A 22,905-nucleotide genomic window follows, 5' to 3' on the forward strand; every position below is an offset into this window, starting at 1 on the left:
ATATGGAATGTGCTGTCTGAGAGGATGTGGGAATATGGAACGTGCCGTCTGAGATGTTGTGGAAATATGGAACGTGCTGTCTGAGAGGGTGATGGGGATATGGAACATGCTTTCTGAGAGGGTGGTGGGAAACTGGAACGTGCTGTCTGAGGGGATGTGGGAATATGGAATGTGCTGTCTGAGAGGGTGTGGGAATATGGAACGTGCTGTCTGAGAGGATGTGGGAATATGGAACGTGCTGTCTGAGAGGATGTGGGAATATGGAACGTGCTGTCTGAGAGGATGTGGGTATATGGAACGTGCTGTCTGAGAGGATGTGGGAATATGGAACGTGCTGTCTGAGAGGATGTGGGAATATGGAACGTACTGTCTGAGAGGATGTGGGAATATGGACCGTGCTGTCAGAGAGGATGTGGGAATATGGAACATGCTGCCTGAGAGGATGTGGGACTATGGAACATGCTGTCTGAGAGGATGTGGGAATATGGAACGTGCTCTCTGGGAGGGTGATGGGAATATGGAACGTGCTGTCTGAGAGGGTGATGGGAATATGGAACACGCTGTCAGAGAGGATGTGGGAATATGGAACGTGCTGTCTGAGAGGATGTGGGAATGTGGAACGTGCTGTCTGAGAGGATGTGGGAATATGGAACGTGCTGTCAGAGAGGGTGTGGACATATGGAACGTGCTGTCTGAGAGGGTGATGGGAATATGGAACATGCTGTCAGAGAGGATGTGGGAATATGGAACGTGCTGTCTGAGAGGATGTGGGAATGTGGAACGTGCTGTCTGAGAGGATGTGGGAATATGGAACGTGCTGTCAGAGAGGGTGTGGACATATGGAACGTGCTGTCTGAGAGGGTGTGGGAATATGCAACGTGCTGTCTGAGAGGATGTGGGTATATGGAACGTGCTGTCTGAGAGGATGTGGGAATATGGAACGTGCAGTCTGGGAGGTTGTGGGAATATGGAACGTGCTGTCTGAGAGGGTGTGGGAATACGGAACGTGCTGTCTGAGAGGATGTGGGAATATGGAACGTGCTGTCTGAGAGGTTGTGGGAATATGGAACGTGCTGTCTGAGAGGGTGTGGAAATATGGAACGTGCTATCTGAGAGGGTGTGGGAATATGGAACGTGCTGTCTGAGAGGGTGTGGAAATATGGAACGTTCTGTCTGAGAGGGTGATGGGAATGTGGAACGTGCTGTCTGAGAGGGTGATGGGAATATGCAACGTGCTGGCTGAGAGGGTGGTGGGAATATGGAACGTGCTGTCTGAGAGGGTGATGGGAATATGGAACGTACTGACTGAGAGGATGGGGGAATATGGAATGTACTGTCTGAGAGGAAGTGGTAATATGGAATGTGGTGTCTGAGAGACTGTGGGAATATGGAATGTGCTGTCTGAGAGGGTGTGGGAATATGGAACGTGCTGTCTGAGAGGATGTGGGAATATGGAATGTGCTGTCTGAGAGGGTGTGGGAATATGGAATGTGCTGTCTGAGAGGGTGTGGGAATATGGAAAGTGCTGTCTGAGAGGATGTGGGAATATGGAACGTGCTCTCTGGGAGGGTGATGGGAATATGGAACGTGCTGTCTGAGAGGGTGATGGGAATATGGAACATGCTGTCAGTGAGGATGTGGGAATATGGAACGTGCTGTCTGAGAGGATGTGAGAATGTGGAACGTGCTGTCTGAGAGGATGTGGGAATATGGAACGTGCTGTCAGAGAGGGTGTGGAAATATGGAACGTGCTGTCTGAGAGGGTGTGGGAATACGCAACGTGCTGTCTGAGAGGATGTGGGAACATGGAACGTGCTGTGTGAGAGGATGTGGGAATATGGAACGTGCAGTCTGGGAGGTTGTGGGAATATGGAACGTGCTGTCTGAGAGGGTGTGGGAATACGGAACGTGCTGTCTGAGAGGATGTGGGAATATGGAACGTGCTGTCTGAGAGGTTGTGGGAATATGGAACGTGCTGTCTGAGAGGGTGTGGGAATACGGAATGTGCTGTCTGAGAGGATGTGGCAATATGGAACGTGCTGTCTGAAAGGGTGGTGGGAATATGGAACGTGCTGTTAGAGAGGGTGATGGGAATATGGAACGTGCTGTCTGAGAGGGTGATGGAAATATGGAACGTGCTGTCTGAGAGGATGTGGAAATATGGAACGTGCTGTCTGAGAGGATGTGGGATATTGGAACATGCTGTCTGAGAGGGTGGTGGGAATCTGGAACGTGCTGTCTGAGAGGATCTGGGAATATGGAACGTGCTGTCTGAGAGGGTGTGGGAATGTAGAACGTGCTGTCTGAGAAGATGTGGGAAGATGGAACGTGCTGTCTGAGAGGGTGTGGGAATATGGAATGTGCTGTTTGAGAGGTTGTGGAAATATGGAACATGCTGTCTGAGAGGATGTGGGAATATGGAACGTGCTGTCTGAGAGGGTGTGGGAATATGGAATGTGCTGTCTGAGAGGATGTGGGAATATGGAACGTGCCGTCTGAGATGTTGTGGAAATATGGAACGTACTGTCTGAGAGGGTGATGGGGATATGGAACATGCTTTCTGAGAGGGTGGTGGGAAACTGGAACGTGCTGTCTGAGGGGATGTGGGAATATGGAATGTGCTGTCTGAGAGGGTGTGGGAATATGGAACGTGCTGTCTGAGAGGATGTGGGAATATGGAACGTGCTGTCTGAGAGGATGTGGGAATATGGAACGTGCTGTCTGAGAGGATGTGGGTATATGGAACGTGCTGTCTGAGAGGATGTGGGAATATGGAACGTGCTGTCTGAGAGGATGTGGGAATATGGAACGTACTGTCTGAGAGGATGTGGGAATATGGACCGTGCTGTCAGAGAGGATGTGGGAATATGGAACGTGCTGCCTGAGAGGATGTGGGACTATGGAACATGCTGTCTGAGAGGATGTGGGAATATGGAACGTGCTCTCTGGGAGGGTGATGGGAATATGGAACGTGCTGTCTGAGAGGGTGATGGGAATATGGAACACGCTGTCAGAGAGGATGTGGGAATATGGAACGTGCTGTCTGAGAGGATGTGGGAATGTGGAACGTGCTGTCTGAGAGGATGTGGGAATATGGAACGTGCTGTCAGAGAGGGTGTGGACATATGGAACGTGCTGTCTGAGAGGGTGATGGGAATATGGAACATGCTGTCAGAGAGGATGTGGGAATATGGAACGTGCTGTCTGAGAGGATGTGGGAATGTGGAACGTGCTGTCTGAGAGGATGTGGGAATATGGAACGTGCTGTCAGAGAGGGTGTGGACATATGGAACGTGCTGTCTGAGAGGGTGTGGGAATATGCAACGTGCTGTCTGAGAGGATGTGGGTATATGGAACGTGCTGTCTGAGAGGATGTGGGAATATGGAACGTGCAGTCTGGGAGGTTGTGGGAATATGGAACGTGCTGTCTGAGAGGGTGTGGGAATACGGAACGTGCTGTCTGAGAGGATGTGGGAATATGGAACGTGCTGTCTGAGAGGTTGTGGGAATATGGAACGTGCTGTCTGAGAGGGTGTGGAAATATGGAACGTGCTATCTGAGAGGGTGTGGGAATATGGAACGTGCTGTCTGAGAGGGTGTGGAAATATGGAACGTTCTGTCTGAGAGGGTGATGGGAATGTGGAACGTGCTGTCTGAGAGGGTGATGGGAATATGCAACGTGCTGGCTGAGAGGGTGGTGGGAATATGGAACGTGCTGTCTGAGAGGGTGATGGGAATATGGAACGTACTGACTGAGAGGATGGGGGAATATGGAATGTACTGTCTGAGAGGAAGTGGTAATATGGAATGTGGTGTCTGAGAGACTGTGGGAATATGGAATGTGCTGTCTGAGAGGGTGTGGGAATATGGAACGTGCTGTCTGAGAGGATGTGGGAATATGGAATGTGCTGTCTGAGAGGGTGTGGGAATATGGAATGTGCTGTCTGAGAGGGTGTGGGAATATGGAAAGTGCTGTCAGAGAGGGTGATTGGAATATGGAACGTGCTGTCTGAGAGGTTGATGGGAATATGGAACGTGCTGTCGGAGAGGATGTGGGAATATGGAACGTGCTGTCTGAGAGGGTGATGGAAATATGGAACGTGCTGTCTGAGAGGATCTGGGAATATGGAACGTGCTGTCTGAGCGGGTGATGGGAATGTGGAACGTGCTGTCTGAGAGGATGTGGGAATATGGAACGTGCTGTCTGGGAGGGAGTGGGAATATGGAACGTGCTGTCTGAGAGGATGTGGGAATATGGAACGTGCTGTCTGGGAGGGTGTGGGAATATGGAACGTGCTATCTGAGAGGGTGTGGGAATATGGAATGTGCTGTCTGAGAGGGTGTGGGAATATGGAATGTGCTGTCTGAGAGGGTGTGGGAATATGGAACGTGCTGTCTGAGAGGATGTGGGAATATGGAACGTGCTGTCGGAGAGGGTGTGGGAATATGGAAAGTGCTGTCTGAGAGGGTGTGGGAATATGAGACGTGCTGTCTGAGAGGATGTGGGAATAGGGAACGTGCTGTCTGGGAGGGTGTGGGAATATGGAACGTGCTGTCTGAGAGGGTGTGGGAATTTGGAATGTGCTGTCTGAGAGGATGTAGGAATATGGAACGCGCTGTCTGAGAGGGTGGGGGAATATGGAACGTGCTGTTACAGAGGGTGACGGGAATATGGAACGTGCTGTCTGAGAGGTTGATGGAAATATGGAACGTGCTGTCTGAGAGGTTGTGGGAATATGGAACGTGCTGTCTGAGAGGATGTGGGAATATGGAACGTGCTGTCTGAGAGGGTGGTGGGAATATGGAACGTGCTGTCTGAGAGGTTGATGGGAATATGGAACGTGCTGTCTGAGAGGATGTGGGAATATGGAACGTGCTGTCTGAGAGGATGTGGGAATATGGAACGTGCTGTCTGAGAGGGTGATGGAAATATGGAACGTGCTGTATGAGAGGATGTGGGAATATGGAACGTGCTGTCTGAGCGGGTGATGGGAATGTGGAACGTGCTGTCTGAGAGGATGTGGGAATATGGAACGTGCTGTCTGGGAGGGAGTGGGAATATGGAACGTGCTGTCTGAGAGGATGTGGGAATATGGAACGTGCTGTCTGGGAGGGTGTGGGAATATGGAATGTGCTCTCTGAGAGGGTGTGGGAATATGGAACGTGCTGTCTGAGAGGATGTGGGAATATGGAACGTGCTGTCTGAGAGGGTGTGGGAATATGGAAAGTGCTGTCTGAGAGAGTGTGGGAATATGAGACGTGCTGTCTGAGAGGATGTGGGAACATGGAACGTGCTGTCTGAGAGGGTGTGGGAATATGGAAAGTGCTGTCTGAGAGGGTGTGGAAATATGAGACGTGCTGTCTGAGAGGATGTGGGAATAGGGAACGTGCTGTCTGAGAAGGTGTGGGAATATGGAACGTGCTGTTTGAGAGGATGTGGAAATATGGAACATGCTGTCTGAGAGGATGTGGGAATATGGAACGTGCTGTCTGAGAGGGTGTGGGAATATGGAATGTGCTGTCTGAGAGGATGTGGGAATATGGAACGTGCCGTCTGAGATGTTGTGGGAATATGGAACGTGCTGTCTGAGAGGGTGATGGGGATATGGAACATGCTTTCTGAGAGGGTGGTGGGAAACTGGAACCTGCTGTCTGAGAGGGTGGTGGGGATATGGAACGTGCTGTTGGAGAGAGTGATGGGAATATGGAACATGCTGTCTGAGAAGTTGATGGAAATATGGAACGTGCTGTCTGAGAGGGTGATGGAAATATGGCACGTGCTGTCTGAGAGGATGTGGGTATATGGAACGTGCTGTCTGAGAGGGTGAGGGAATATGGAACGTGCTCTCTGAGAGGATATGGGAATATGGAACGTGCTGTCTGAGAGGATGTGGGAATATGGAACGTGCTGTCTGAGAGGATGTGGGAATACGGAACGTGCTGTCTGAGAGGATGTGGGAATATGGAACGTACTGTCTGAGTGGATGTGGGAATATGGAACGTGCTGTCTGAGAGGATGTGGGTATACGGAACGTGCTGTCTGAGAGGTTGTGGGAATATGGAACCTGGTGTCTGAGAGGATGTGGGAATATGGAACGTGCTGTCTGAGAGAATGTGGGAATATGGAACACTCTGTCTGAGAGGGTGTGGGAATATGGAACGTGCTGTCTGAGTGGGTGATGGGAATATGGAACGTGCTTTCTGAGAGGGTGATGGGAATATGGAACGTGCAGTCTGAGAGGATGTGGGAAAATGGAGAATCCTGTCTGAGAGGATGTGGGAATATGGAACGTGCTGTCTGAGAGGATGTGGAAATATGGAACGTGCTGTCTGAGAGGATGTGGGATATTGGAACATGCTGTCTGAGAGGATGGGGGAATATGGAACACTCTGTCTGAGAGGGTGTGGGAATATGGAATGTGCTGTTTGAGAGGATGTGGAAATATGGAACATGCTGTCTGAGAGGATGGGGGAATACGGAACGTGCTGTCTGAGAGGGTGGTGGGAATATGGAACGTGCTGTCTGAGAGGATCTGGGAATATGGAACGCGCTGTCTGAGAGGGTGTGGGAATGTGGAACGTGCTGTCTGAGAAGATGTGGGAAGATGGAACGTGCTGTCTGAGAGGGTGCGGGAATATGGAACGTGCTGTTTGAGAGGATGTGGAAATATGGAACATGCTGTCTGAGAGGATGTGGGAATACGGAACGTGCTGTCTGAGAGGGTGTGGGAATATGGAATGTGCTGTCTGAGAGGATGTGGGAATATGGAACGTGCTGTCTGAGATGTTGTGGGAATATGCAACGTGCTGTCTGAGAGGGTGATGGGGATATGGAACATGCTTTCTGAGAGGGTGGTGGGAAACTGGAACGTGCTGTCTGAGAGGATGTGGGAATATGGAATGTGCTGTCTGAGAGGGTGTGGGAATATGGAACGTGCTGTCTGAGAGGATGTGGGAATATGGAACGTGCTGTCTGAGAGGATGTGGGAATATGGAACGTGCTGTCTGAGAGGATGTGGGAATATGGAACGTGCTGTCTGAGAAGATGTGGGAATATGGAACGTGCTGTCTGAGAGTTTGTGGGAATATGGAACGTGCTGTCTGAGAAGATGTGGGAATATGGAACGTGCTATCTGAGAGGATGTGGAAATATGGAACATGCTGTCTGAGAGGGTGATGGGAATATGGAATATGCTGTCTGAGAGGGTGATGGGAATGTGGAACGTGCTGTCTGAGAAGATGGGGGAATATGGAACGTTCTGTCTGAGAGGTTGTCGTAATATGGAACGTGCTGTCTGAGAGGATGTGGGAATATTGAACATAATGTCTGAGAGGATGTGGGAATATGGAACGTGCTGTCTGAGATGTGGGACGATGGAACGTGCTGTCTGAGAGATTGTGGGAATATGGAACGTGCTGTCAGAGAGGGTGATGGGAATGTGGAACGTGCTGTCTGAGAGGTTGTGGGAATATGGAACGTGCTGTGTGATAGGATGTGGGACTATGGAACATGCTGTCTGAGAAGGTGTGGGAATATGTAACGCGCTGTCTGAGAGGGTGTGGAAATATGGAACGTGCTGTCTGAGAGGGTGATGGGAATGTGCAACGGGCTGTCTGAGAGGGTGTGGGATTATGGAACGTGCTGTCTGAGAGGATGTGGGAATATGGAACGTGCTGTCTGAGAGGTTGTGGGAATATGGAACGTGCTGTCTGAGAGGATGTGGGAATATGGAACGTGCTGTCTGAGAGGATGTGGAAATACGGAACGTGCATTCTGAGAGGATGTGGGAATATGGAACGTGCTGTCTGAGAGGGTGATGGAAATATGGAACACTCTGTCTGAGAGGGTGTGGGAATAAGGAACGTGCTATCTGAGATTGTGTGGGAATACGGAACGTGATGTCTGACAGGGTGATGGGAATATGGAACGTGCTGTCTGAGAGGATGTGGGAATATGGAACGTGCTGTCTGTGAGGGTGTGGAAATATGGAACGTGCTGTCTGAGAGGATGTGGGAATATGGAACGTGCTGTCTGAGAGGGTGTGGGAATATGGATCGTGCTCTCTGAGAGGATGTGGGAATATGGAACGTGCTTTCTGAGAGGATGTCGGAATATGGAACGTGCTATCTGAGAGGGTGATGAAAGATGGAACGTGCTGTCTGAGAGGATGTGGGAATATGGAACGTGCTGTCTGAGAGGATGTGGGAAGATGGAACGTACTGTCTGAGAGGATGTGGGAATATGGACCGTGCTGTCTGAGAGGATGTGGGAATATGGAACGTGCTGACTGAGAGGATGTGGGACTATGGAACATGCTGTCTGAGAGGATGTGGGAATATGGAACGTGCTCTCTGGGAGGGTGATGGGAATATGGAACGTGCTGTCTGAGAGGGTGATGGGAATATGGAACATGCTGTCAGAGAGGATGTGGGAATATGGAACGTGCTGTCTGAGAGGATGTGGGAATGTGGAACGTGCTGTCTGAGAGGATGTGGGAATATGGAACGTGCTGTCAGAGAGGGTGTGGAAATATGGAACGTGCTGTCTGAGAGGGTGTGGGAATACGCAACGTGCTGTCTGAGAGGATGTGGGAATATGGAACGTGCTGTCTGAGAGGATGTGGGAATATGGAACGTGCAGTCTGGGAGGTTGTGGGAATATGGAACGTGCTGTCTGAGAGGGTGTGGGAATACGGAACGTGCTGTCTGAGAGGATGTGGGAATATGGAACGTGCTGTCTGAGAGGTTGTGGGAATATGGAACGTGCTGTCTGAGAGGGTGTGGGAATACGGAATGTGCTGTCTGAGAGGATGTGGCAATATGGAACGTGCTGTCTGAAAGGGTGGTGGGAATATGGAACGTGCTGCTAGAGAGGGTGATGGGAATATGGAACGTGCTGTCTGAAAGGGTGGTGGGAATATGGAACGTGCTGTTAGAGAGGGTGATGGGAATATGGAACATGCTGTCTGAGAGGGTGATGGAAATATGGAACGTGCTGTCTGAGAGGATGCGGGGATGGAACGTGCTGTCTGAGAAGATGTGGGACGATGGAACGTGCTGTCTGAGAGATTGTGGGAATATGGAACGTGCTGTCAGAGAGGGTGATGGGAATGTGGAACGTGCTGTCTGAGAGGTTGTGGGAATATGGAACGTGCTGTGTGATAGGATGTGGGAATATGGAACATGCTGTCTGAGAAGGTGTGGGAATATGGAACGCGCTGTCTGAGAGGGTGTGGAAATATGGAACGTGCTGTCTGAGAGGGTGATGGGAATGTGCAACGGGCTGTCTGAGAGGGTGTGGGATTATGGAACGTGCTATGTGAGAGGATGTGGGAATATGGAACGTGCTGTCTGAGAGGTTGTGGGAATATGGAACGTGCTGTGTGAGAGGATGTGGGAATATGGAACGTGCTGTCTGAAGGGATGTGGAAATACGGAACGTGCATTCTGAGAGGATGTGGGAATATGGAACGTGCTGTCTGAGAGGGTGATGGAAATATGGAACACTCTGTCTGAGAGGGTCTGGGAATAAGGAACGTGCTATCTGAGATTGTGTGGGAATACGGAACGTGATGTCTGACAGGGTGATGGGAATATGGAACGTGCTGTCTGAGAGGATGTGGGAATATGGAACGTGCTGTCTGTGAGGGTGTGGAAATATGGAACGTGCTGTCTCAGAGGATGTGGGAATATGGAACGTGCTGTCTGAGAGGGTGTGGGAATATGGATCGTGCTCTCTGAGAGGATGTGGGAATATGGAACGTGCTTTCTGAGAGGATGTCGGAATATGGAACGTGCTATCTGAGAGGTGATGGAAAGATGGAACGTGCTGTCTGAGAGGATGTGGGAATATGGAACGTGCTGTCTGAGAGGATGTGGGAATATGGAACGTACTGTCTGAGAGGATGTGGGAATATGGACCGTGCAGTCTGAGAGGATGTGGGAATATGGAACGTGCTGCCTGAGAGGATGAGGGACTATGGAACATGCTGTCTGAGAGGATGTGGGAATATGGAACGTGCTCTCTGGGAGGGTGATGGGAATATGGAACGTGCTGTCTGAGAGGGTGATGGGAATATGGAACATGCTGTCAGAGAGGATGTGGGAATATGGAACGTGCTGTCTGAGAGGATGTGAGAATGTGGAACGTGCTGTCTGAGAGGATGTGGGAATATGGAACGTGCTGTCAGAGAGGGTGTGGAAATATGGAACGTGCTGTCTGAGAGGGTGTGGGAATACGCAACGTGCTGTCTGAGAGGATGTGGGAACATGGAACGTGCTGTGTGAGAGGATGTGGGAATATGGAACGTGCAGTCTGGGAGGTTGTGGGAATATGGAACGTGCTGTCTGAGAGGGTGTGGGAATACGGAACGTGCTGTCTGAGAGGATGTGGGAATATGGAACGTGCTGTCTGAGAGGTTGTGGGAATATGGAACGTGCTGTCTGAGAGGGTGTGGGAATACGGAATGTGCTGTCTGAGAGGATGTGGCAATATGGAACGTGCTGTCTGAAAGGGTGGTGGGAATATGGAACGTGCTGTTAGAGAGGGTGATGGGAATATGGAACGTGCTGTCTGAGAGGGTGATGGAAATATGGAACTTGCTGTCTGAGAGGATGTGGAAATATGGAACGTGCTGTCTGAGAGGATGTGGGATATTGGAACATGCTGTCTGAGAGGGTGGTGGGAATCTGGAACGTGCTGTCTGAGAGGATCTGGGAATATGGAACGTGCTGTCTGAGAGGGTGTGGGAATGTAGAACGTGCTGTCTGAGAAGATGTGGGAAGATGGAACGTGCTGTCTGAGAGGGTGTGGGAATATGGAACGTGCTGTTTGAGAGGTTGTGGAAATATGGAACATGCTGTCTGAGAGGATGTGGGAATATGGAACGTGCTGTCTGAGAGGGTGTGGGAATATGGAATGTGCTGTCTGAGAGGATGTGGGAATATGGAACGTGCCGTCTGAGATGTTGTGGGAATATGGAACGTGCTGTCTGAGAGGGTGATGGGGATATGGAACATGCTTTCTGAGAGGGTGGTGGGAAACTGGAACGTGCTGTCTGAGGGGATGTGGGAATATGGAATGTGCTGTCTGAGAGGGTGTGGGAATATGGAACGTGCTGTCTGAGAGGATGTGGGAATATGGAACGTGCTGTCTGAGAGGATGTGGGAATATGGAACGTGCTGTCTGAGAGGATGTGGGTATATGGAACGTGCTGTCTGAGAGGATGTGGGAATATGGAACGTGCTGTCTGAGAGGATGTGGGAATATGGAACGTACTGTCTGAGAGGATGTGGGAATATGGACCGTGCTGTCAGAGAGGATGTGGGAATATGGAACGTGCTGCCTGAGAGGATGTGGGACTATGGAACATGCTGTCTGAGAGGATGTGGGAATATGGAACGTGCTCTCTGGGAGGGTGATGGGAATATGGAACGTGCTGTCTGAGAGGGTGATGGGAATATGGAACACGCTGTCAGAGAGGATGTGGGAATATGGAACGTGCTGTCTGAGAGGATGTGGGAATGTGGAACGTGCTGTCTGAGAGGATGTGGGAATATGGAACGTGCTGTCAGAGAGGGTGTGGACATATGGAACGTGCTGTCTGAGAGGGTGATGGGAATATGGAACATGCTGTCAGAGAGGATGTGGGAATATGGAACGTGCTGTCTGAGAGGATGTGGGAATGTGGAACGTGCTGTCTGAGAGGATGTGGGAATATGGAACGTGCTGTCAGAGAGGGTGTGGACATATGGAACGTGCTGTCTGAGAGGGTGTGGGAATATGCAACGTGCTGTCTGAGAGGATGTGGGTATATGGAACGTGCTGTCTGAGAGGATGTGGGAATATGGAACGTGCAGTCTGGGAGGTTGTGGGAATATGGAACGTGCTGTCTGAGAGGGTGTGGGAATACGGAACGTGCTGTCTGAGAGGATGTGGGAATATGGAACGTGCTGTCTGAGAGGTTGTGGGAATATGGAACGTGCTGTCTGAGAGGGTGTGGAAATATGGAACGTGCTATCTGAGAGGGTGTGGGAATATGGAACGTGCTGTCTGAGAGGGTGTGGAAATATGGAACGTTCTGTCTGAGAGGGTGATGGGAATGTGGAACGTGCTGTCTGAGAGGGTGATGGGAATATGCAACGTGCTGGCTGAGAGGGTGGTGGGAATATGGAACGTGCTGTCTGAGAGGGTGATGGGAATATGGAACGTACTGACTGAGAGGATGGGGGAATATGGAATGTACTGTCTGAGAGGAAGTGGTAATATGGAATGTGGTGTCTGAGAGACTGTGGGAATATGGAATGTGCTGTCTGAGAGGGTGTGGGAATATGGAACGTGCTGTCTGAGAGGATGTGGGAATATGGAATGTGCTGTCTGAGAGGGTGTGGGAATATGGAATGTGCTGTCTGAGAGGGTGTGGGAATATGGAAAGTGCTGTCAGAGAGGGTGATTGGAATATGGAACGTGCTGTCTGAGAGGTTGATGGGAATATGGAACGTGCTGTCGGAGAGGATGTGGGAATATGGAACGTGCTGTCTGAGAGGGTGATGGAAATATGGAACGTGCTGTCTGAGAGGATCTGGGAATATGGAACGTGCTGTCTGAGCGGGTGATGGGAATGTGGAACGTGCTGTCTGAGAGGATGTGGGAATATGGAACGTGCTGTCTGGGAGGGAGTGGGAATATGGAACGTGCTGTCTGAGAGGATGTGGGAATATGGAACGTGCTGTCTGGGAGGGTGTGGGAATATGGAACGTGCTATCTGAGAGGGTGTGGGAATATGGAATGTGCTGTCTGAGAGGGTGTGGGAATATGGAATGTGCTGTCTGAGAGGGTGTGGGAATATGGAACGTGCTGTCTGAGAGGATGTGGGAATATGGAACGTGCTGTCGGAGAGGGTGTGGGAATATGGAAAGTGCTGTCTGAGAGGGTGTGGGAATATGAGACGTGCTGTCTGAGAGGATGTGGGAATAGGGAACGTGCTGTCTGAGAGGGTGTGGGAATATGGAACGTGCTGTATGAGAGGGTGTGGGAATTTGGAATGTGCTGTCTGAGAGGATGTAGGAATATGGAACGCGCTGTCTGAGAGGGTGGGGGAATATGGAACGTGCTGTTACAGAGGGTGACGGGAATATGGAACGTGCTGTCTGAGAGGTTGATGGAAATATGGAACGTGCTGTCTGAGAGGTTGTGGGAATATGGAACGTGCTGTCTGAGAGGATGTGGGAATATGGAACGTGCTGTCTGAGAGGGTGGTGGTAATATGGAACGTGCTGTCTGAGAGGTTGATGGGAATATGGAACGTGCTGTCTGAGAGGATGTGGGAATATGGAACGTGCTGTCTGAGAGGATGTGGGAATATGGAACGTGCTGTCTGAGAGGGTGATGGAAATATGGAACGTGCTGTATGAGAGGATGTGGGAATATGGAACGTGCTGTCTGAGCGGGTGATGGGAATGTGGAACGTGCTGTCTGAGAGGATGTGGGAATATGGAACGTGCTGTCTGGGAGGGAGTGGGAATATGGAACGTGCTGTCTGAGAGGATGTGGGAATATGGAACGTGCTGTCTGGGAGGGTGTGGGAATATGGAATGTGCTCTCTGAGAGGGTGTGGGAATATGGAACGTGCTGTCTGAGAGGATGTGGGAATATGGAACGTGCTGTCTGAGAGGGTGTGGGAATATGGAAAGTGCTGTCTGAGAGAGTGTGGGAATATGAGACGTGCTGTCTGAGAGGATGTGGGAACATGGAACGTGCTGTCTGAGAGGGTGTGGGAATATGGAAAGTGCTGTCTGAGAGGGTGTGGAAATATGAGACGTGCTGTCTGAGAGGATGTGGGAATAGGGAACGTGCTGTCTGAGAAGGTGTGGGAATATGGAACGTGCTGTTTGAGAGGATGTGGAAATATGGAACATGCTGTCTGAGAGGATGTGGGAATATGGAACGTGCTGTCTGAGAGGGTGTGGGAATATGGAATGTGCTGTCTGAGAGGATGTGGGAATATGGAACGTGCCGTCTGAGATGTTGTGGGAATATGGAACGTGCTGTCTGAGAGGGTGATGGGGATATGGAACATGCGTTCTGAGAGGGTGGTGGGAAACTGGAACCTGCTGTCTGAGAGGATGTGGGAATATGGAATGTGCTGTCTGAGAGGATGTGGGAATATGGAACGTGCTGTCTGAGAGGATGTGGGAATATGGAACGTGCTGTCTGAGAGGATGTGGGAATATGGAACGTGCTGTCTGAGAGGATGTGGGAATATGGAACGTACTGTCTGAGAGGATGTGGGAATATGGACCGTGCTGTCAGAGAGGATGTGGGAATATGGAACGTGCTGCCTGAGAGGATGTGGGACTATGGAACATGCTGTCTGAGAGGATGTGGGAATATGGAACGTGCTCTCTGGTAGGGTGATGGGAATATGGAACGTGCTGTCTGAGAGGGTGCTGGGAATATGGAACATGCTGTCAGAGAGGATGTGGGAATATGGAACGTGCTGTCTGAGAGGATGTGGGAATGTGGAACGTGCTGTCTGAGAGGATGTGGGAATATGGAACGTGCTGTCAGAGAGGGTGTGGAAATATGGAACGTGCTGTCTGAGAGGGTGTGGGAATATGCAACGTGCTGTCTGAGAGGATGTGGGAATATGGAACGTGCTGTCTGAGAGGATGTGGGAATATGGAACGTGCAGTCTGGGAGGTTGTGGGAATATGGAACGTGCTGTCTGAGAGTGTGTGGGAATACGGAACGTGCTGTCTGAGAGGATGTGGGAATATGGAACGTGCTGTCTGAGAGGTTGTGGGAATATGGAACGTGCTGTCTGAGAGGGTGTGGAAATATGGAACGTGCTATCTGAGAGGGTGTGGGAATATGGAACGTGCTGTCTGAGAGGGTGTGGAAATATGGAACGTTCTGTCTGAGAGGGTGATGGGAATATGGAACGTGCTGTCTGAGAGGGTGATGGGAATATGCAACGTGCTGGCTGAGAGGGTGGTGGGGATATGGAACGTGCTGTCTGAGAGGGTGATGGGAATATGGAACGTACTGACTGAGAGGATGGGGGAATATGGAATGTACTGTCTGAGAGGAAGTGGTAATATGGAATGTGGTGTCTGAGAGACTGTGGGAATATGGAATGTGCTGTCTGAGAGGGTGTGGGAATATGGAACGTGCTGTCTGAGAGGATGTGGGAATATGGAATGTGCTGTCTGAGGGGGAGTGGGAATATTGAATGTGCTGTCTGAGAGGGTGTGGGAATATGGAAAGTGCTGTCAGAGAGGGTGATTGGAATATGGAACGTGCTGTCTGAGAGGTTGATGGGAATATGGAACGTGCTGTCTGAGAGGATGTGGGAATATGGAACGTGCTGTCTGAGAGGGTGATGGAAATATGGAACGTGCTGTCTGAGAGGATCTTGGAATATGGAACGTGCTGTCTGAGCGGGTGATGGGAATGTGGAACGTGCTGTCTGTCAGGATGTGGGAATATGGAACGTGCTGTCTGGGAGGGAGTGGGAATATGGAACGTGCTGTCTGAGAGGATGTGGGAATATGGAACGTGCTGTCTGGGAGGGTGTGGGAATATGGAACGTGCTATCTGAGAGGGTGTGGGAATATGGAATGTGCTGTCTGAGAGGGTGTGGGAATATGGAATGTGCTGTCTGAGAGGGTGTGGGAATATGGAACGTGCTGTCTGAGAGGATGTGGGAATATGGAACGTGCTGTCGGAGAGGGTGTGGGAATATGGAAAGTGCTGTCTGAGAGGGTGTGGGAATATGAGACGTGCCATCTGAGAGGATGTGGGAATAGGGAACGTGCTGTCTGAGAGGGTTTGGGAATATGGAACGTGCTGTATGAGAGGGTGTGGGAATGTGGAATGTGCTGTCTGAGAGGATGTAGGAATATGGAACGCGCTGTCTGAGAGGGTGTGGGAATATGGAACGTGCTGTTAGAGAGGGTGATGGGAATATGGAACGTGCTGTCTGAGAGGTTGATGGAAATATGGAACGTGCTGTCTGAGAGGTTGTGGGAATATGGAACGTGCTGTCTGAGAGGATGCGGGAATATGGAACGTGCCGTCTGAGAGGGTGGTGGGAATATGGAACGTGCTGTCTGAGAGGGTGTGGGAATATGGAAAGTGCTGTCAGAGAGGGTCATTGGAATATGGAACATGCTGTCTGAGAGGTTGATGGGAATATGGAACGTGCTGTCTGAGAGGATGTGGGAATATGGAACGTGCTGTCTGAGAGGGTGATGGAAATATGGAACGTGCTGTCTGAGAGGATGTGGGAATATGGAACGTGCTGTCTGAGCGGGTGATGGGAATGTGGAACGTGCTGTCTGAGAGGATGTGGGAATATGGAACGTGCTGTCTGGGAGGGAGTGGGAATATGGAACGTGCTGTCTGAGAGGATGTGGGAATATGGAACGTGCTGTCTGGGAGGGTGTGGGAATATGGAATGTGCTGTCTGAGAGGGTGTGGGAATATGGAACGTGCTGTCTGAGAGGATGTGGGAATATGGAACGTGCTGTCTGAGAGGGTGTGGGAATATGGAAAGTGCTGTCTGAGAGGGTGTGGGAATATGAGACGTGCTGTCTGAGAGGATGTGGGAACATGGAACGTGCTGTCTGAGAGGGTGTGGGAATATGGAAAGTGCTGTCTGAGAGGGTGTGGGAATATGAGACGTGCTGTCTGAGAGGATGTGGGAATAGGGAACGTGCTGTCTGAGAGGGTGTGGGAATATGGAACGTGCTGTATGAGAGGGTGTGGGAATATGGAATGTGCTGTCTGAGAGGATGTGGGAATATGGAACGCGCTGTCTGAGAGGGTGTGGGAATATGGAACGTGCTGTTAGAGAGGGTGATGGGAATATGGAACGTGCTGTCTGAGAGGTTGATGGAAATATGGAACGTGCTGTCTGAGAGGTTGTGGGAATATGGAACGTGCTGTCTGAGAGGATGTGGGAATATGGAACGTGCTGTCTGAGAGGGTGATGGAAATACGGAACGTGCTGTCTGAGAGGATGTGGGAATATGGAACGTGCTGTCTGAGCGGGTGATGGGAATGTGGAACGTGCTGTCTGAGAGGATGTGGGAATATGGAACGTGCTGTCTGGGAGGGAGTGGGAATATGGAACGTGCTGTCTGAGAGGATGTGGGAATATGGAACGTGCTGTCTGGGAAGGTGTGGGAATATGGAATGTGCTGTCTGAGAGGGTGTGGGAATATGGAATGTGCTGTCTGAGAGGATGTGGGAATATGGAACGTGCTGTCTGAGACGGTGTGGGAATATGGAAAGTGCTGTCTGAGAGGGTGTGGGAATATGAGACGTGCTGTCTGAGAGGATGTGGGAATAGGGAACGTGCTGTATGAGAGGGTGTGGGAATATGGAATGTGCTGTATGAGAGGGTGTGGGAATATGGAATGTGCTGTCTGAGAGGATGTGGGAATATGGAACGCGCTGTCTGAGAGGGTGTGGGAATATGGAACGTGCTGTTAGAGAGGGTGATGGGAATATGGAACGTGCTGTCTGAGAGGTTGATGGAAATATGGAACGTGCTGTCTGAGAGGGTGTGGGAATATGGAACGTGCTGTCTGAGAGGGTGTGGGTATATGGAACGTGCTGTCTGAGAGGATGTGGGAATATGGAACGTGCTGTCTGAGAGGGTGGTGGGAATATGGAACGTGCTGTCTGAGAGGGTGGTGGGAATATGGAACATGCTGTCTGAGAGGGTGTGGGAATATGGAACGTGCTGTCTGAGAGGGTGTGGGTATATGGAACGTGCTGTCTGAGAGGATGTGGGAATATGGAACGTGCTGTCTGAGAGGGTGGTGGGAATATGGAACGTGCTGTCTGAGAGGATGTGGGAATATGGAACGTGCTGTCTGAGAGGGTGTGGGTATATGGAACGTGCTGTCTGAGAGGATGTGGGAATATGGAACGTGCTGTCTGAGAGGGTGGTGGGAATATGGAACGTGCTGTCTGAGAGGGTGGTGGGAATATGGAACGTGCTGTCTGAGAGGGTGATGGGAATATGGAACGTACTGACTGAGAGGATGGGGGAATATGGAATGTACTGTCTGAGAGGAAGTGGTAATATGGAATGTGGTGTCTGAGAGACTGTGGGAATATGGAATGTGCTGTCTGAGAGGGTGTGGGAATATGGAACGTGCTGTCTGAGAGGATGTGGGAATATGGAATGTGCTGTCTGAGAGGGTGTGGGAATATGGAATGTGCTGTCTGAGAGGGTGTGGGAATATGGAAAGTGCTGTCAGAGAGGGTGATTTGAATATGGAACGTGCTGTCTGAGAAGTTGATGGGAATATGGAACGTGCTGTCTGAGAGGATGTGGGAATATGGAACGTACTGTCTGAGAGGGTGATGGAAATATGGAACGTGCTGTCTGAGAGGATCTGGGAATATGGAACGTGCTGTCTGAGCGGGTGATGGGAATGTGGAACGTGCTGTCTGAGAGGATGTGGGTATATGGAACGTGCTGTCTGGGAGGGAGTGGGAATATGGAACGTGCTGTCTGAGAGGATGTGGGAATATGGAACGTGCTGTCTGGGAGGGTGTGGGAATATGGAACGTGCTATCTGAGAGGGTGTGTGAATATGGAATGTGCTGTCTGAGAGGGTGTGGGAATATGGAATGTGCTGTCTGAGAGGGTGTGGGAATATGGAACGTGCTGTCTGAGAGGATGTGGGAATATGGAACGTGCTGTCGGAGAGGGTGTGGGAATATGGAAAGTGCTGTCTGAGAGGGTGTGGGAATATGAGACGTGCTGTCTGAGAGGATGTGGGAATAGGGAACGTGCTGTCTGAGAGGGTGTGGGAATATGGAGCGTGCTGTATGAGAGGGTGTGGGAATGTGGAATGTGCTGTCTGAGAGGATGTAGGAATATGGAACGCGCTGTCTGAGAGGGTGTGGGAATATGGAACGTGCTGTTAGAGAGGGTGATGGGAATATGGAACGTGCTGTCTGAGAGGTTGATGGAAATATGGAACGTGCTGTCTGAGAGGTTGTGGGAATATGGAACGTGCTGTCTGAGAGGATGTGGGAATATGGAACGTGCTGTCTGAGAGGGTGTGGGTATATGGAACGTGCTGTCTGAGAGGATGTGGGAATATGGAACGTGCTGTCTGAGAGGGTGGTGGGAATATGGAACGTGCTGTCTGAGAGGGTGATGGGAATATGGAACGTGCTGTCTGAGAGGGCGTGGGAATATGGAAAGTGCTGTCAGAGAGGGTGATTGGAATATGGAACATGCTGTCTGAGAGGTTGATGGGAATGTGGAACGTGCTGTCTGAGAGGATGTGGGAATATGGAACGTGCTGTCTGGGAGGGAGTGGGAATATGGAACGTGCTGTCTGAGAGTATGTGGGAATATGGAACGTGCTGTCTGGGAGGGTGTGGGAATATGGAATGTGCTGTCTGAGAGGGTGTGGGAATATGGAACGTGCTGTCTGAGAGGATGTGGGAATATGGAACGTGCTGTCTGAGAGGGTGCGGGAATATGGAAAGTGCTGTCTGAGAGGGTGTGGGAATATGAGACGTGCTGTCTGAGAGGATGTGGGAATAGGGAACGTGCTGTCTGAGAGGGTGTGGGAATATGGAACGTGCTGTATGAGAGGGTGTGGGAATATGGAATGTGCTGTCTGAGAGGATGTGGGAATATGGAACGCGATGTCTGAGAGGGTGTGGGAATATGGAACGTGCTGTTAGAGAGGGTGATGGGAATATGGAACGTGCTGTCTGAGAGGTTGATGGAAATATGGAACGTGCTGTCTGAGAGGGTGATGGGAATATGGAACGTGCTGTCTGAGAGGATGTGGGAATATGGAACATGCTGTCTGAGAGGGTGTGGGAATATGGAACGTGCTGTCTGAGAGGATGCGGGAATATGGAACGTGCTGTCTGAGAGGGTGTGGGTATATGGAACGTGCTGTCTGAGAGGATGTGGGAATATGGAACGTGCTGTCTGAGAGGGTGGTGGGAATATGGAACGTGCTGTCTGAAAGGATGTGGGAATATGGAACGAGCTGTCTGAGAGGATGTGGGAATAAAAATGTGTTGTCTGAGGATGTGGGAATATGGAACGTGCTGTCTGAGAGGGTGTTGGAGGCACTTATTCTCACAACATTTAAGACGCTTCTGGACAAACACTTAAATATCCAAGGCAGAGCTGGCTATGGACCAAATACTGGTAAATGGAATTGGTACGTGATGGTCAGTTTTGACATGATGGGCTGAAGGGCCTGTTTCTGGGCTGTGTGTCTCCATGACAATGCCTTGACCAATAAGAGTTGATCTGCCTGGTTTGAATTTTGAACAGTAGCTCAGACATGCCTTTGCTCCGTCCAGACTATTCCACACACTCCAGGCTGCTCTCCCACAGTCTGCCCTCCATAAACCTGAGACCATCCAAAACTCCCATCTCCTTACTCACACCAAGTCCCATTTACCCATCACCCTGGTATCTGCTGACCTACACCAGCTCTCGTTCAAACAACACCTCAATATTACACTTCTTATCTGTAAGAAATCACTTCAGAAAATCCAAAAAAAAAGTATTGTCTAATATAGGAATAATTCTGCCTCTCTTTTTCTCTCGCTCCCCCTCTTCCACTCTGTCTCTCTCTCTCCCACTTGTAAAGAAATATCCCAGAACAGTTTCCTGAGCTGACAAACACGAGACAGTGATGGCCATTATCTCTGCCAAGGACAAGCACTGAAATAAGACATTGCCAATCCTGATGGGGTTGGTTATGAAGATGAGCTTACAAGCCATGAGTAAACCAACTTTACATAGAATTACATAGAATCCCTACAGTGCAGAAGAAGGCGATTTGGCCCATCGAGTCTACACCGACCTTCTGAAAGGGCAGCCTACATAGGCCCAATCCCCCACCCTATCCCTGTAACCCCATAACCCCACATAACCTTTGGATGGGAAGCGACAATTTAGCATGGCCAATCCACCTAACCTGCACATCTCTGGACTGTGGGAGGAAACCGGAGCACCCGGAGGAAACCCACGCAGACACGGGGAGAAAGTACAAACTCCACACAGGCATCACCCGAGGCTGGAATTGAACCCGGGACGCTGGAGCTGTGAGGCAGCAGTGCTGACCACTGTGTCATCGTGCTGCCCGAAGTTCAGAAGATTAAACAGGACATCTGAACAAGTGATGAGCCACAAGGTTACTTATTGGGTATTAACGAAATACGAAAGATGACCTTGAATATCTTTCCTTTGCTGATAAACAATCCAATATACCATTGGCATAAATGTCTCCCAGAAATAAGGACCAGGATTTTCCGACCCCTCCCACTGGTGGGATCTTACAGTCCCACTGAAGTCAATGAAGATTTAAATGGATCGCCATATCTGCCATCGGGGAATCCACTGTGATGGGGCCGGTAAATCCCAGTAAACGGACTCTCGAGAGGGGAAGACAACACTTTGGACAGGAGAGAACCTCTCGAGGTGGATCAATGCAGGCTTCTTGGTTAGCTGAAGAAAACTTTGGACAGAGGAGAACTTTTCAAATTGATCCACGCTGCTTCAAGCAGGACGACCAGTTACAACCCCCGGGGAAACGGGCAGGTAGAGAGGGAGAACGGAATGATCCTGCCCAGTTTATTAAATATTACTTTTCTTGCTGAATGATTGTTTTCTGAATTACATCACCAGATTGTCTCCTATTACCTGAATGGTTAAAGCCTCAAAAGAACAAACTAATACTGAGTGTTTTGACTCTTTCTGTTCCTGGTTTCTGAAGCAGTGACACAAATAACAGTTCATCCAAAGACTGAATAATTAAATAACAACCATTGAGAGACATTCAAACTCAAATCTGTGAATGTTCCCTGTTCAGGATTCTGGTCTCTGTTTCTGTATTTTATTTTATACAATATCTCCTCACCTTAAACTCCTCAGCAGCTTCTTCCACTGGCAGCAACTCGTGGTTTTGATGATTTTTTGAACTCTGACAAACCAGACAGATGGGCTGATTGTCAGTTTTACAAAATAATTTCAGCTTCTCCTTGTGACGGCTGCATTCCTGCTGAATTTTATCACCTTTATCACTTTTTACAAATGTCTCCACGATGTTGGAGAGGATGTGGATCGGTCTCAGGACCCTGGATGAATTCTCCTTTCTACAGATGGGACAGGAGGTGGTGTCAGCTTTCTCCCAGTACTGGGTTATGCAGGATCGACAGAAGCTGTGATCACAGTCGAGTAAGACAGGATCTTTATACAGATCATGGCAAACAGCACAGGAAAGATCATCTTCCATCTCGAAGGGCTGGTCACCTTGTTCTGAGCTCCAAGTAAAATGGTGATCAGAGTTCAGTGAAAACCTTTCAGTTTCATTTCCTGATTCCAGCAGCAACTTTGTAAACCACAGCCCAGAAAGGGATTGAGCAAATGAGTAATATAAATAGACTGCAGATAAACAGTTTTGTTCATTGATATTGTTCAGTGAGTCACCACCCTGACAAGCCTGACTCTGTCTCTGATCCTGTAAAAATGTAAATGGGTGATGCACGATCAATTAAACTCAAAGACGAGGTTGTAGCATAACTGAAGGCTTTAATAGACTAGATCTGTTCCCCAGCAGCTTCGGTACAGAATGAGGGCTGCTGGGACGGCACCTGGTCTTATACCCCGCCTGTCAGGGCAGAGCCACATACCAAACAGCCAATGGTAAACTCCTAGGCTTACCCAATGGTCTACAGCCTCTCGGGTACTGCAATACCTGATACTACCACATTCACCCCCTGTTAAAAAAGAGTCCGGCGGGGGTGGTGGCCAGTGGTTACAATTGCATTTAACATGGTATGATCAGATATGGAGGTACCGTGAGTATTTATAAGCGTGGAAGATATATACAGTC

The 22,905-nt window shown here is 49.9% G+C and overlaps 1 protein-coding gene across 1 annotated transcript in view; it reads right to left on the reverse strand.

Moving 5' to 3' along the window:
* LOC140390537 (zinc-binding protein A33-like) overlaps nt 1-22,370 on the reverse strand; it is a 221,970-nt gene extending 199,600 nt beyond the window's left edge. Inside the window, exon 1 of the mRNA XM_072475709.1 lies at nt 21,931-22,370. Coding sequence (XP_072331810.1) covers nt 21,931-22,305 — 375 coding nt within the window. The 5' untranslated portion in view covers nt 22,306-22,370. The remainder of the gene's footprint in view (nt 1-21,930) is intronic.
* Nucleotides 22,371-22,905: the final 535 nt, after the last annotated feature.

Source organism: Scyliorhinus torazame, chromosome 14 (assembly GCF_047496885.1).
Source record: "Scyliorhinus torazame isolate Kashiwa2021f chromosome 14, sScyTor2.1, whole genome shotgun sequence".
Classification (NCBI taxonomy): Eukaryota; Metazoa; Chordata; class Chondrichthyes; order Carcharhiniformes; family Scyliorhinidae; genus Scyliorhinus; species Scyliorhinus torazame.